Genomic DNA, 14,564 nt, shown 5'->3' on the forward strand with positions numbered 1-14,564 from the left:
GTGTTGCCTGGGTAATTCTATAGCTGAGAGAAGGTCCAGACAAACAGATGCAACGCAAAGTGGTTGTGGGAAAGCTGGAGGTCAGTCCTGCCCTGGCATAATTTCAATCGACGCATCTCTACTGATATTTCCCTTTCACAAAAGGTCCACAGCTAAGCTTAACTGTCGTCTCTGATATATTCACAGAGATGGAGCAGTGGTAGGAGGAATCTCTAAGGCGCACCGTTCGGGCAGTATCTTGAGGCGTGTACATCCATATCACAGCCTTGAAAATCAAATTCAGAGTCAGGTCTCTGGGCATTTGCTACCTCAGATCCACAATCTAGAACTTAATCTTTCATCCTGCTAACTAGATGGAGGATTTCTATGGAGAATACACAGCAATTATATTTCAACTTCAAAAGATTTCACTCTTCTGTTGGAGTGCAGCTTTTTAATCAGAATGAGGAGCAGGGCATGATGCTGAACTTGTCTAAGAGCCAAAGGTCCATTCCCAGAAGCTGCCAAGCATCCTTGTTTTCCACTGAAGTCACTGTAAGTAGTTGTTGTTTAGCACAGGATTAGGCTTGAAGGAAGTGAGTGTAAAAAGAACCACAAACATTTGCATTTTATATGTAAACTAGAGTTAGTATCTGTATTAACAGATGGAAAATAGCTTGCGCTGTGAATACAAATACCGTAATGTCCCTCTGTGTTTCATCACAGGCATAAAGGATTCTACCTTTCCACTATTTGCAGAGGGCCAAATCCCACCACCCTCTTCCAAGCTCCTCCTTGCTCTGTACTGGGATAGACAACCCTGGCTGGACAGAGTTCCCGTCCAGTAACGACTCTGGAATATTGTTGCTCTGCTGGCACCGAGAGCTGCCAGTTCTCTGTTGTGGTGCATAGGGCTGAATAAAGGGTACAGGACACATAATCCAGACCGTGTGGTGTGTAAAGACCATGGAAGGGTAATGTAATCAGAATGAGGGCAGCATTTATCTGTGGACACGCGTGTGTGGCTACTGAGGGAAGAGAGCTGCCCTCTGAACGCTGAATCCTCGCCGATTGTGAGCACACCGGGAAACTCCAGAGTGACCCAGTCTAAAACCCACTTGTATCCACTGAGGAGCTGGTGGGTTATCCCCTACTTTTGTTCTCTCTAGTCACACGCTTAGAAAACACCAGCTTTTGTGGCTCTACCAGTCCCCAGAGAGAACACCGAGCCCTGTGGAGCCTTAGGCGAGAGCTGCAAAGGGCTCTAGTGTCCTACTTTGTTAAAATAGCATAATAAAAATGTATACGGAAAATAGTAGAAATATATTAAAAGGACGTCACTCATGATTGCTCTTTCCTTTTGCATCGTTAACTGAAATTATGCCTCTTGCTGGAATACCAGGCAGGAGAGCATCTCTGCAGCTCAGATCCATGTGTCAGAAAGTGTTTGGGGACAGAACCAGACCCAGGGATGAAGTTATATATTAAACTTTTATGAAGGCGCAAAGAACATCCTTATGTTCTTTTTATAACTCCATATAAGGGTAATAATGATAAAGTATCTGATGCACTAGAGGACGTTTTACCCTTGTGCCAACACTGACTGCTTTTGATTTGCCTTATCTTACTGGAACTCGGTTTCCATCTCTACATCTACCGATGCATTTACAAATTCATATGAGGATACGTTTTGCATTCTTGTCCCACCACATTCTTTAGGAATGAAGTATAAATTGCTCTCTTCAGCATTCACAACGCTAAGATATTTTTCTTCCTGTACTTCTAGCCAGTCTCACATCTGGGATGTTATCCTATATAAGCAGTTAAATGATTATTAGTAATGCAAACAAATATCTAACTGCAGATCTAATGACAAGAACTAAACCTATCATGCACTGGCCATAAGTGAAGTGTTACACTTGAAAAAGCATTCGACCACTTTCTGGAGAAGATCAAACCTTATCAACACATCAGAGACTCAAGGAATGAAAAGTAAATACAGACATCATATATAAAATAGGGATATAAAATGATTAGAATTTAAAAAGGGCAGCTACCATAGCATCTCCTAAGTTTATTCATCACATCTATTGATTCTGTGCTGGGTGGGTAGAGGGCAAAGAAAGAACTGGTCCGTATTTCTCTCTGGGGCTTTACAGAAAGAGGGAAAAAAAACACAAACCAAACCAAAATGATAAGAAGCATTTCCCTACTGCAAGGCTTTAGGCCTGTGATACGACTCAGAGATAATTAAGCTTCTGGGATGGGAAAGGGAAGGAGACAGTAGGTGGAGTGCTGTGCTTGCTCAGTGCAGGAGACACACAGTGCCAGGGAGAGCAAGGTGTGACCATCCATCCCCCATCTGGAAGTTCCAGAGGATCCCCTGCCCACCTTTGCTTTGCTCAGCTCTGCGGAGAAACATCTCTTGATTTCTCACATCATCCCTAGGGGTTGTGGGATTGCATCCCTCGGGGGAAGAAAAGGAAGACTGCTGGTTCATCCTTGGGGTGGGGAGAACATGACAGAGAAACAGAATTTACGGATACGCTTGGCTTTGGGGATTGCTGAGGAGTCTCAATCATCTGATTCTTCTCTTCAGCGGTGAAGAAAGCAAAAGGGATCAGCTCAGAAAGTGCTGTTTGTAGCCTGAACAGATCTGTGTTAGTAGAGAGCTCTCAGGGTGTGAGCCCTTACCACAGAAACCACAGAGAACCCTGTCCCTCACCAGCACCACCAGATCCTCTTTGTAGTGACCTGGTGTGCAGCCACATGCTGAGGTCTAGGCTACCAGAAAATGTCCCTGGTGAGATGCATTAACACCCCAACGCCCTCTTCCTGGCTGGCTGAGCTCTGATGAGCGCAAACGAACCCCGCTGTGGGGTGAGACATTTATTCTGCTCTCAATCTGAGCACAGTTCACATGTGGAAGGGGAGAACCGAGCCAGCAGGGGACAGGTGGCTTCTGACACTGGGAAAAGTCACTGGAGAGAAGCAAGATATCCCTGCAGACGTTCACTCCTCAGCTCTGACATCACAGGCCATTTCCCAAGTTCATTATGTCACCACACCGGGCCGGGAAGTGAGTAACCGCCGGAACATGACCTCTGTGGGACAATCATGAAGCAATTAGCAATGTGTTGGTGAGAGCTCGTTAACATCACCCCTCACCTTGCTTCTATTGCCATCTCCTCCAGTCCTGCTGATAGTCTCCCTCATCAGCAACGTGTTACGACTGCAGCTGCCTCTGGATAACTTACTCCAGGGCTGGCAACAACGGCAGCTGCCTCACCAGATCGTGGGAAGAGCATCCCTTTTGTGCTTCATAAGAGCAATTGCTTTGGTTCCCATGCACTACATCTCAGTTTACAGCTGCATTTGAGCCCCTTGCAGCATCCAAAGGAGCTGCCACTGTAGTTCTTGGGAACATCTAACTACCTTTCTAAGGAGACCTTATAGCGACCTTCCGATACCTGAAGGGGCTACAGGAAAGCTGGGGAGGGACTGTTCACAAAGGCTTGGAGTGATAGGATTTGGGTCAATGGGTATAAACTGGAGAGGGGCTGATTTAGACTAGACATAAGAAGGAATTTCTTCAGAGTGGTGAGGCACTGGGACAGGTTGCCCAGAGCAGTGGTGGCTGCTCCATCCCTGGAGGTGTCCAAGGCCAGGTTGGATGGGGCTTGGAGCCCCTGATCCAGTGGGAGGTGTCCCTGCCCATGGTAGGGGGTTGGAACTAGTTGATCTTTAAGGACTTTTCCAACTCAAACTATTCATGATTCTACGATTCTTCAGCTAGGTCCACACTGCTTATGAGCCACATTGTGGGTATCATCACTGAAAGAACTGTCACACTCACCGAATACTTCCAAAGCATTAATTCTGGTGTGATTTACTTTTCCTTTGAGCCATTGTTTATGATTGCTGCTATCAAACTTTCCTTGCAAGCCACTATAGAAGCAGCATAGACATTTGGAAAGCCAGCAGTCTCCTAGGCATGGCATCATGGATTACCAGTGACTTCTAGACCACAGTTTAGCTATTGGTCACTTACTTCTTCAGAAAGCACGGGCTAGAAAAAAAAGACCTGATCTTATGCCCAGGGAATGGATGCTATTCTTGCTATTTGAAAATCCAGCCGCAGGTGGCTGAATCATACAGCCTCAAGCCACTGAAGGGTAATAGTCACATGAGTTACAGGCTATCAGGAAAATTGCTATGCTGCACCTGTACCTTGTAATGATTATCTAATCATGGTGCTTGCCTGGTGACGGCAGGAAATGAAGAATAGTGTAAAGTTAGGTGCCAGGCGGATCCAGTGTTGGAATGGATTGAACTACAGAGGCACATGGGTCCAGGACTTGGGCTTGGCTGAGTCAGGGCATCATTTAGAGCATGGGAGTCGCCTGAGGGGCACAATCTGTGGCTCCACATAACAGAAGCATTTTTCTCTAGGTCTCCATCAAGATACTTTAGTGGGCGTTCATCAGTAGAGCACAACTCCAAGTTTCCCACTCCACCATCTGCTTAGAGCCTTATCATAGAATGGTTTGGGTTGGAATGGACCTTCAAGATCATCTCTAGCAAGTCACCCTGCCATGCTAAGGGACACAGCTTGTCCAGGCATTGCTGCTTGCACGAAGGTCACAGCAGCATTTCTCAACGTTGTCTGGGCTTCCCGTGCACCACAAAACTTGCCCAGCTGTAAAATGAGATAATGTCCTCCATAAACAAAGTTACTGGGAGGCTACGTTCACTGGGTCTGTGAGGTGTCTTGAGATTGTCTGATAGAAACAGTTAGAGGAGGATGAAATATAATTAGATTAAAAGCATCCCACAGTCGGTTCCCGTCTGGCTTATCTAGTGACTCACCCAGGCTCTTTCCTGACAGTAAATAATACATACTTTGGAATTTAACTAGCGCAGTCTAGCCGTACGTGCAGGACTACAGCAGCGATGAGAAGGCTTCACAGCCAACACCTGGTTGGGCAGCCAGCTGCACGTGAAGCCAGGCAAACAAAAGATCTCCATGAGTTAGCATGGGAAGCATCACTTAATGGTGCTGTTTACCACCCTGGAGCATTAATCTAACGGAGCACCAGGCCTTCTGACTCCCAGGAACACTGTAGGATCAACAAGTGGTGCTAGCTCGAGGCCAAAGAATTGTTTGCCAGGAAAACTCAAGCAGCACTGGGTCTCACCACTTCTTTTGCATCTGATTAACGGATGATAGTGGCGTAAGGTGGAGACCTCAGCTACTGAGCTGAACCTATGGTAGTAGAACATGTAGTCTAAGTGGTATCCTCCTGCTGTAAGTATTTAACCCTGCAGAGACTCGTATTCCATGCTGCGCAAAGGTTTTTGATTCAGACAGGCTTGTTCTCACCCTGTTAAAACCAGCACATCTGCCCTAAGCCACACCTGTATTTTTTCCTCTCAAAATTAAGGTACAGCTCCACAAACCTAGGAAATGTGTCTTCTGTATGCAGGAATAACACTACATAGATTGGAGTTTTGTCCTGCAAAGACCAAGCCCAGCGTTGTTCGGCTCTTGACACATTTGTGCTTCTGTAGCAAAGGCTCCCTGGGGCTTCTCCCAGCACAAAAATCCTTCTAAAGCCCTTCCAGGATTTATATATATGCCCTTAGGACCTAGCCCAACAAATCAGAGCTGTAAACAATGCCCAAAACATGAACAAAAAGGTAGCACCCCAGATGCACTAAGCGATAGATAATAATGAGAAACTAGCTAGCCTTGGATGAAGGGAAAGAGAGCAGGAGGAGCTTGTTGCTCATTGCTTGGTCATTTTTGATTTTTTTCTCTACCCATCTTCGTTTGATGGCTTTAATTTATCTACTGAAACACACAGAGAATGAAGAGAGTTATATACTTGGGCAAACTAAGGGAACAGCCTAAAGCTGTAATCACCAGTCTGTTTTTATTACTCTGCAGTTTACTTTGCTTCTCTTCACACTAAGGAGCCTGGCGTGCGACTGTTTAAATGTCATCTCCTCAGCCAGTTGATAGGCATAGTCATTACAAACCTCCCCCCACCTTCAAAAAGAACACATACCCTTTAGATGATCGCATGACTTCATCCACGATCCTGGAGGAGATGACAATGATTCCTGGTGCTGGTAAAATAAGGACAGGTGGTGGTGGGAAGGGTCTGACAAAGAAAAGCTTCGAGGTTTCAATCACAGTTATTCACTGCAGCTGGGATCCTACATATCAGGGCTCTGGATGGAGCCACTCTGACCAGCCCTGGGTACCAGGCAACACCCATCCCTCCCAGCTTCCCTTCAAATACGCAATCTGAACAAAGAGTGTGACCAAAAATGAAGGCTTATAATTACTTTTCTTAGTTTTATTTCATTTATCTATTGATTTATTTATTAAATAAGCTACAGAAATCCACTGAAATAAGGTGTTTCTACCAGAGATGTGTATTTCCTACATCTCATCCCAGTGTTCCAGTCACATCATCTTCATTCCCTCGTGGCTTAGCTGAGAAAAATCACTTTAGAACAGTATTTTCAGACTGCTGGTTGCATACCCTGTACACAGAGAATACCTTTGAGAAGGACCTGAGGTGTGCCTGTGTAATACAAGTTCAAGGCAATAGTAGGGTTCATAAAATAACAGTTTCTACTTGGTACCACTGCTCCTTTAAGCGCAAACATGAAAGTATGTGCTCCCACAACCGATTGCACCCGATCCCCTGGGATCCACCCAAGACCAGCAGCAGCTCCTGACATGCTCAGTCCGTTCCTCCCAGCAGAAGATAAAAATAACAACAAGCCTCCCACTCACTTTCGGGAGCCAAGCCCTTATCGTCACCCCAGTGAGGTGTGAGGTGTCGGCACACTCAGTTCCTTGCGTACTCAGAGCATCCGTGCGGAGGGAGGGCAGGTGTGGGGCGGCCCAGTTTGCCCCAGGCTCTCAGCTTCTGTTGGACTCAACCCGCTCCGTAACCATCACGTGTTGGGGCTGATGGGAAAGCAGCCTCAGAAATACCGAAACTCCGAGAGGGCAGGAGTCTGCTCCCACTGCACTTCAGTAGTCCGGGTCTTGTCAGCAGAGAAAGGGCTTAGAAAGGGTCTAGGTCTGCCTTTAAAGTACAATGAAAGCATCATTTGGTGTTGCTCTACTGACTGCTGGGGGAGAGGGGCTCAGCTAGACCCAAACACCAAAGTGCTTATACAAGTAGCTAAATAAGCAAGACTTTGAAAAATCAGATTTACATCCAGTCATAGAATCATAGAATTGTTGGGGTTGGAAGGAACCTTGAAGCCCATCCAGTTCCAACCTCCTGCCACGGGCAGGGTCACCTCCCACTGGATCAGGGGCTCCAAGCCCCATCCAACCTGGCCTTGGACACCTCCAGGGATGGGGCAGCCACGACATCCCTTGGCAACCTATTCCAGCACCTCCCCACTCTCATAGTGAAGAAATTCCTCCTTATCTCCAGTCTAAATCTGCCCCTTTCCAGTTTAAACCCATTGCCCCCAGCCTTATCACCACAACCTTTTGTAAACAGTCCCTCCCCAGCTTTCTTGTAGCCCCTTCAGGTACTGGAAGGACAAACATCCTGCTTTGTCAGCTGTTGTTCTGGCCTCACTCATCACTGAACAGCAACATAAATAGGCGGGGGAGTAAAGCGTTGGTATTGTGGGCTCACTCTAGCATATGGGTTGTTATGATACAGGAACCCAGGGAGCTGCACCATCGAGATGCAGATCTGGGAAAGTCAAGTCTTAACTTGTACTCTCCACTGAGGTGTTTGTCTTCCAGAGTCACTCATGGAGCTCACCCTGAATCCACTTGAGGAACTTGAGGGCTCTAGTCGAGATCCTTCCAGCTGTGGAAGGGTCAGGTAACCTGAGTTCTAATCCTAAAATGCGTTTAAAACTTCAGTAATTTCTCATTCTTGAAATCCTTGTTTTGGATTTGATGTCGCTGGAACAGAACAGTGGGACTGAAGCAGAGAAACGGGAAAGCCAAGGGGTGGTGTATCTGACTGCCACATAAACCTATGGGATTTAGACCTTCTCAGTCCCAAGAGATGAACCCAGTTCCATAAATTTTTTCTCAAACATTTTTTAAGGAGCTTCCTGACACCATCCTGGAAAAATTCCACAGCCCAGCTTGTGTTGATGTGGCTTTTTTTTGAGAAACTGAACAAAGAAAATTAATATTTGCAACAAATAAAAACTAGATCAAGTTTTGAATGTTTGTTACTCACGTGTGCTTGTTTCCTTATCTGCACATGAGTGTAAATTTGTTGGTTCTTCCTCCTGAATCTGATGTCCTTTGAACCACTAAAGGTTTGCAGGTCGAATAATATTTCTGTATTTCTGTGGACGAGGCGCTGAGGAACATGGGTTAGTGTTTGATAGGGATGGTTGGATTTGATGATCCAGTGGGTCTTTTCCAACCTGGTGATTCTATGATTCTATGAATTAGTGCCAAAAGCTGCAAAGAATGCAATCCCTCCTCTTTGCCAATCCATACAATATTATTTAGAATGATGTTACAGGAGCTTGAGGCAGACATATGATTGATTATATCAAGGGGTTCACAATTAATCTCTAAATGGCTTTCAGGCTGGATTTTTCTATTGCAATAATTTTTTTTCTTAGTCGATCACAAAGAATTTTACTGTCAGAATCTTGGTCCTGCTGTTAATGTAGGGCACTTTGAAATTATTTGCCCTTTGTGAAGAAACAAAAGAACGATAACTGCCAACTTTTAGGTGTCCTGAAGTTTTCTTTGAGAAGATTCAGTTTGCAGAAGATTCACTGCCCTGCGAAACCATGACCATCCACACACTGGATTGTGTAGCTGAAGAACTGCAAGCGTTTCCCAGAAAGCAGAAGGTCTTTCTCAGGCCAACGAAGATGAAGAAGTAAATATTTCTTGCCTGGTTTGCCCAGGGCAGGCAGAGGCGTGTGTCCGCGCTGCTGGCCCTTATCAGGAGCATTCCAACCTGCCTTGTTTGTCATAGGAACCGGCCGGAGCGGGAGCTCGCTCGCAGCCAACGGGGTGATTCAGTGGTGATGGGGAAAGGCAGGTGGAGCAGGTAAGTCACCTCCAGACAGGAAGGTATAAAAGACACCTGAATTACGGCAGCAGGGCCACTCGCACGCAGGGAGCTGTTAGAGGTCGCTTGTCTTGCCAGACCTACTCTGTTTGGGAACTCTGGGGAGCTCGAATACCAGAAGGCGGCTTGTAAATACAAAAGACCCTGAGCCTAAGACCGTCCTCTGTAGAGAAGACTCTTCAGGGGTAGAAATCAAGAGCCAAGAACATGCTTTTCTCCTTCTAACCATCACTCTGAACAGGTATTTATAGGCTTTAATCTGCTCTACACCTCTTAACTTGCTGTGTATTGAGTTGCTCTGAGTTAAAGCTACCCTTAGGAATCACACTACAAAGTAGTGTTGGCCACTTTATTAACGGCGTGGTCTCTTTTATCTGGTTTTATGGTGTGGAAAGAAGTTTTCTAGAACTTGTTGGGAAGTAATAAAGGACTTAGTTTTAAATCTGAGGTTGTGTGTCTCTCCTGAAGGGCTTTGTTATTTACTGATGTTCCCAAGCTGTCTGGAAATCCCAGGTAAACAGCTGGGAAAACGAGGTAAAGAGCTGCAGGGTCTGAGAAACGCAGTGTGAGGACTGAACGATGGGAGATACACGTCTAGTCTAAATCTATCCCTCTCCAGTTTAATACCATTTCTCCATCAGGACTCTCCAGCTTTAGTGACAGGCTCTCATTTGGGAGCACCCAGGAGAAATCTCAGTCCCTGAGCTACCTGCTGCCCAAACCCAGTGTAACTTTCTGAGCATCAGCACTACAGCAACACGCCAAGAGATACAAGAAGGGCTGACCTGTGATCTAGTGTGATCTAGTGTGGCTAAATATGAATTAAAACTGTCTTTCCTGTGCTACAGCTCCGTGCCGTACTCGGTGCTGCATCACACCAAGATGTTGATAAATTTAGAGTCTATTTTTTTTTTATTAAAACTAACAAGCATCTATAACATCACGATCATCCTTAGTGAAGGGAAAATGTGGTCTTAAGCTTGTATCTTCATTTAAAAGCAACCGTTGTGAGTAAACTTCCTCAAGTTTACTATCAGCATATTGCTTTTGCTAGAGCTGTCACACTATAAACCAATAAAAACCCCAGCAGAACAGCTTTCTCACATAGGTTATGAAATTAGAGTTTGCATAAGCAAAGGCTGCCTCGTTCTGAGGTTACCTTCGGCCACTGGTTTTACTGCTCGTAACATCTGACAAATCCTCCAAGCTGAGCGACTGGAAAGAACTGGGTGCAAGGGAGCTAGTTCTGCAAACCAGAAGATTTAGTTAAAGAAGAACAACAGGGGCTTCTCTCATCTCTGTGCTAATGCAGGCTTGGATTTGTAATCCATCGGCATCTGCCAGGCTGTGTTAAAACACGCGCAGTGATTTGTAAGCAGAAAAAAAATACATTAAAGAGATGTTACAGCTCGCTGAAAAGTGCAGAGAATCTGTGATGGAAAATTTGACTTGAGGAGAGGCTTCACAACAATCATATAGAATGTTTTGGGTTGAAAGGGACTTTAAAGATGAGACCTCATCTGGAATATTGTGCCCAGTTCTGGAATCCTCAACATAAGAAGGAGATGGAGCTGTGGGAACGGGTGCAGAGGAGGCTACAAGGATGATGCAAGGGCTGGAGCACCTCCCGTACGAGGACAGGCTGAGAGACTTGGGGTTGTTCAGCCTGGAGAAGGGAAGGCTCTGAGGAGACCTTGTAGAGACCTTCCAGTACCTGAAGGGGCTACAAGAAAGCTGCGGAGGGACTGTTCTCAAAGGCTTGGAGTCATAGGATTGGGGACGATGGGTATAAACTGGAGAGGGGCAGATTTAGACTAGATCTTTAAGATCCCTTCCAACCCAAGCTATTCTATGATTCTATGTCTTAATTTAGAATAAGAGGAGAAAAATAAGGGAGGTTTATAAAGTTGGTTTCAGCTCTGGCAATACCAGCTGCCATGGGAGTGGTGAAGATGCTTCATTTTTAAATAATAGAGACTTCTTTTCATGCAACGTGAGGAATACATGGTCTTTCTGATACCTTAAATCAGCTTTTCATGCTGAGACGTGGAGGCTCTATCCCATGCTGCTGAGGCATTGCTGGATTGCCTGGAGACCTATAATTACAGCAGCAATCTGAACATTTCTGGCTTGTCATCTCCCAACACCAAGAATCAAGCCTAGCTAGTTAGTTCAGTGACACAGCCTACAAAAATGCTCCGCGGGCATCCAGCATCGGGGCCCGTTGCTGGGAATTTCCTGAAAGCTAAACACTTGCTTGCAGGTAAAAGTGCTTAAATAGGTCAAAAATCCCATATCTGAGTGGCAGGAGGTATGTGGAGCTGCGGGTCTGGCCTAGGATAACTGGAATTGGGTAACCCTTGGGTTGCTGGAAAGCCTGGAGTGACTTGTAAACCGATTTGCTAGAACTGGTGTATTAATAACGCAACTCCAGGCTCCTGCTTGCACACCACAAGCAAGCAGAGAGCCCTCAGCAAGGCTGGGGTTGTGCTGGCTCTTCTCCAGGACCAAGAATAGGCAAGAACTGTCTTTCCCGAGGGAAAACAGAGCAACAAGGAAACAGCAGAGAATTTCCCTTGCTCTGGCACCGAGGCCGTTTCCTCCAACACTGCTGTTCTTGCTGTGTCATGGTGACAAGACAGAGATGCTTCTCGTGCTGCTTGGGGGGCGAGGAGGGAACAAACTTTGCAAGATAACAGTGTTTTCTCACCTACCTTGTCACCTCCTGTGACACGAGGGGGTTCAGATCCCACTGTGGACAGACAAACCCAGGCAGCATCGTTGGGTTGTGCCTTGCTTGCCTGCTAGGCAGCATGACTGGAGGCACAAAGCTCTGCTTGAGGACACCAAAGAGAAGAGATTGACCCTCCCCACCTTTTACCTCCACAGCTGAACAGTGTTATCTGTCTCTTAGGCCTTGCTCATGCTGCCACCCTACTATCTGAGTGTCTCCCAGACTAATAGGCTGCCCTAGCGAGGTCCCTACTTGACCTCATGGAGTCTTCTGCTCTCCTCCCTGCTCAGGTGTCGGGGAGCACCAGCCGGGGTAGGTCGTTGTTGTGTTCTTTCTAGCGTGTACGGGGAAAGACTGCACCCATCTGTAATGCCCTGGTGGTTCTGGTGAAAGGCTTTGCCTGGACGGTGGAACTCTGCTGCTCGCTTGCTTCTTTGCAGGATGTTTAACTTCACCTTCAGTCTGCAGCTTCCAACAGGTTACTTGTGCCGTTCTTACCTCTGGCAGGGATCTATTCCAGGCTCAGGATGCAGTGGAAACCATGACCTTGCTCTTTGTTCCTTTCAAGGGGTTAAAAATGCATCTGGTGACGGGTGTCTTCACATTTTTTAAAATGAAGGCTGTGGTTTTCTTCTCTTCTAGAGTCTCCCAGGGCTCTGTTTATTTCCTCGGGCTCCGTCATGTCGTGCTTCACGCAGCTGTGGCACTCCAGCACGCCAGACTCTCCCACCAGCCCTGTCCCTGCATCTCCGAGTGAAATCCCAATCCCCATCAGCCCCATTGTTGTCACCTCCCCAGGAGATGGCAAGAGGAAGGCGAGGTCCCCAACCGACAAGCCAGGCTCTCCGAACCCAACGTCTCCAAAGCCAACCTCCCCCGTCGAGTGTTCCATTTGCTTCAACACCTATGACAACACCTTCAAGACACCCAAGCTGCTCCAGTGCTCCCACGTTTTCTGCCTGGAGTGCGTGGCTCGCCTGAGCACGGGGCTGCCCCCAAACCACCCAGAGGACCAGCTCCCCTGTCCCTTCTGCAGGCAGCTGACCAGCATCCCTCAGGAAGGAGCCCCAGCGCTTCAAACCAGCAAGGAGCTCCTTGCCACGCTGCCTCCTGAACTCCAGCAGGAGAAGGTGCTCTGGATGGAAGGGACCAAGCTTTGCTGCCGCGAGCCATCTGATGACCCTGAGAACCCAGACTCGTGCGTCTCCATCGACGTCGCCATGAGCAAGCCCGAAAGTCCCGAAGCCCCTCCGACGGGGTTAGCTGGGAGGTTGTCCCGCTGCGACATGTGCGACGACTGGAAACGCATCGTCCTCCTCTCTGCGCTGATCATCATCCTCTTCTGCATCATCCTGTGGCCAGTCCAGTGCGCTCTGAAGACCGGGAACCTTCGCTGCTTCACGAGGACTGTTGCAATGAGCAGGCCAGAGTATCTTCCCTCTAAACACACCACGGCAGCACCTCCCGTGACACAAATCCCCTAGCGGCGAGGAGCCTTTGGCTTCCATCTAGCTCTCCACAGGTCATCGAGGAAGCCGGAATAGATCCTGCTGCCCTAACGATGCTTCTTGGCTTGTGGTGAGACCCCAGTTCCCCACACAGGTCTGTGCCTGCATTGAACACACGCATCCAGCTTCCAGGAGCTGGGCTGAAACACTCGCCTGCCAAGCTGGCTCCAGACTAGGAAAGCTCCAGGGAGCTGCCGCGGCATCCTGCTGCCAAACTCCCCAGGGAACGCAGAGTTTTGAAGCAACATGACAGCCTTCTAGGACTGTTTGCTTCCCGTGGCAGATGGGAATAAAGGGAATAAAGGGTTATTTTTGCAAACTGAAGGATCTACATGATTATTCCTAAGAGGAGCTGGGATTGGGAGGGTAAAACATGTCAAAGTCGTATACGCAGCTGATAATTATCCTTATTCCACATGCTGGAAACATTTCTGTCACGTTATTCGATGTTGGAGGTGTAAATGCTGCCTCCTGCTGACAGAGCATGGCCCTATCCCTGCTACCCACCACCTGAGTGATGTTACCTGATGAGCTTCTGAACAGAACCAAGTAGCCATCTACTTGTTTTTCCTACGAAGATGCTTAAAAATCACTTGCCCCTACCCAGAATGAGGTTTTGAACACAGGAGGTGAGCTCTGTTAGGCACACGGACACAGCAGCATCACCCTGGCCCTCAAGTTCCTTCACCAGTGCGTATCCTTCATACTTCTCATGGGCAACTCTCACCAAAAAAACCCAAGTCTTACACCTATTGACAAGCCTTACCCTCCTAATCTTTAAATGTGTCAGTACTAAGACACAGGCCAGTTGCTTACTTTATATTTTTATTTAACGCGATGATCTTCTGACAGTGATTAACAAAAGTCTTCATGATGAAGGTGGCTTACAATTAAATGTTTTCTATTCAAATACATGGATGTAAGACAGTATTGTATGCAAGTACCATACGTGTATGTATTAAATTATGTTTTCTACAACGCAAGGTGTCAATTTGTAGCAATCACTCCACATTTCCCTTCTTACTTGCAGTTGGAGGGGTTCCCTGAGCAGTCTTGAGTCCAGCTCCATTCCCAGATCACAGCAGCTACACAGCAGGTAACATATGGACTCTGGCCCATGCATCATCTGTCCCCGTGTCGCACAATCCTGCACTCAGGAACAACTTTCTCCTGTAAATTCATCCTTATTACCATCTAGGCAGTGTTGTCCCAGTCTGTGTTCACCTGATTTAAGCTGAAAAA

The 14,564-nt window shown here is 47.0% G+C and overlaps 1 protein-coding gene across 2 annotated transcripts; it reads left to right on the forward strand.

Moving 5' to 3' along the window:
• The first annotated feature begins 9,162 nt into the window (after positions 1–9,162).
• Positions 9,163–13,313, forward strand: RNF223 (ring finger protein 223). 2 transcript variants are annotated; one of them, XM_069874704.1, is made up of 3 exons: positions 9,163–9,321; positions 11,995–12,126; positions 12,457–13,313. In XM_069874704.1, exons 2-3 carry the CDS (start codon positions 12,075–12,077, stop codon positions 13,296–13,298), a joined length of 894 nt encoding a protein of 297 aa, XP_069730805.1. In that variant the 5' UTR covers positions 9,163–9,321; positions 11,995–12,074; the 3' UTR covers positions 13,299–13,313. The 2 variants fall into 2 exon arrangements, with proteins under 2 accessions (XP_069730805.1, XP_069730806.1); XM_069874705.1 differs by lacking the exon at positions 11,995–12,126.
• The last annotated feature ends 1,251 nt before the right edge of the window (positions 13,314–14,564 follow it).

This window comes from Phaenicophaeus curvirostris, chromosome 22, assembly GCF_032191515.1.
Source record: "Phaenicophaeus curvirostris isolate KB17595 chromosome 22, BPBGC_Pcur_1.0, whole genome shotgun sequence".
Taxonomy (NCBI): Eukaryota; Metazoa; Chordata; class Aves; order Cuculiformes; family Cuculidae; genus Phaenicophaeus; species Phaenicophaeus curvirostris.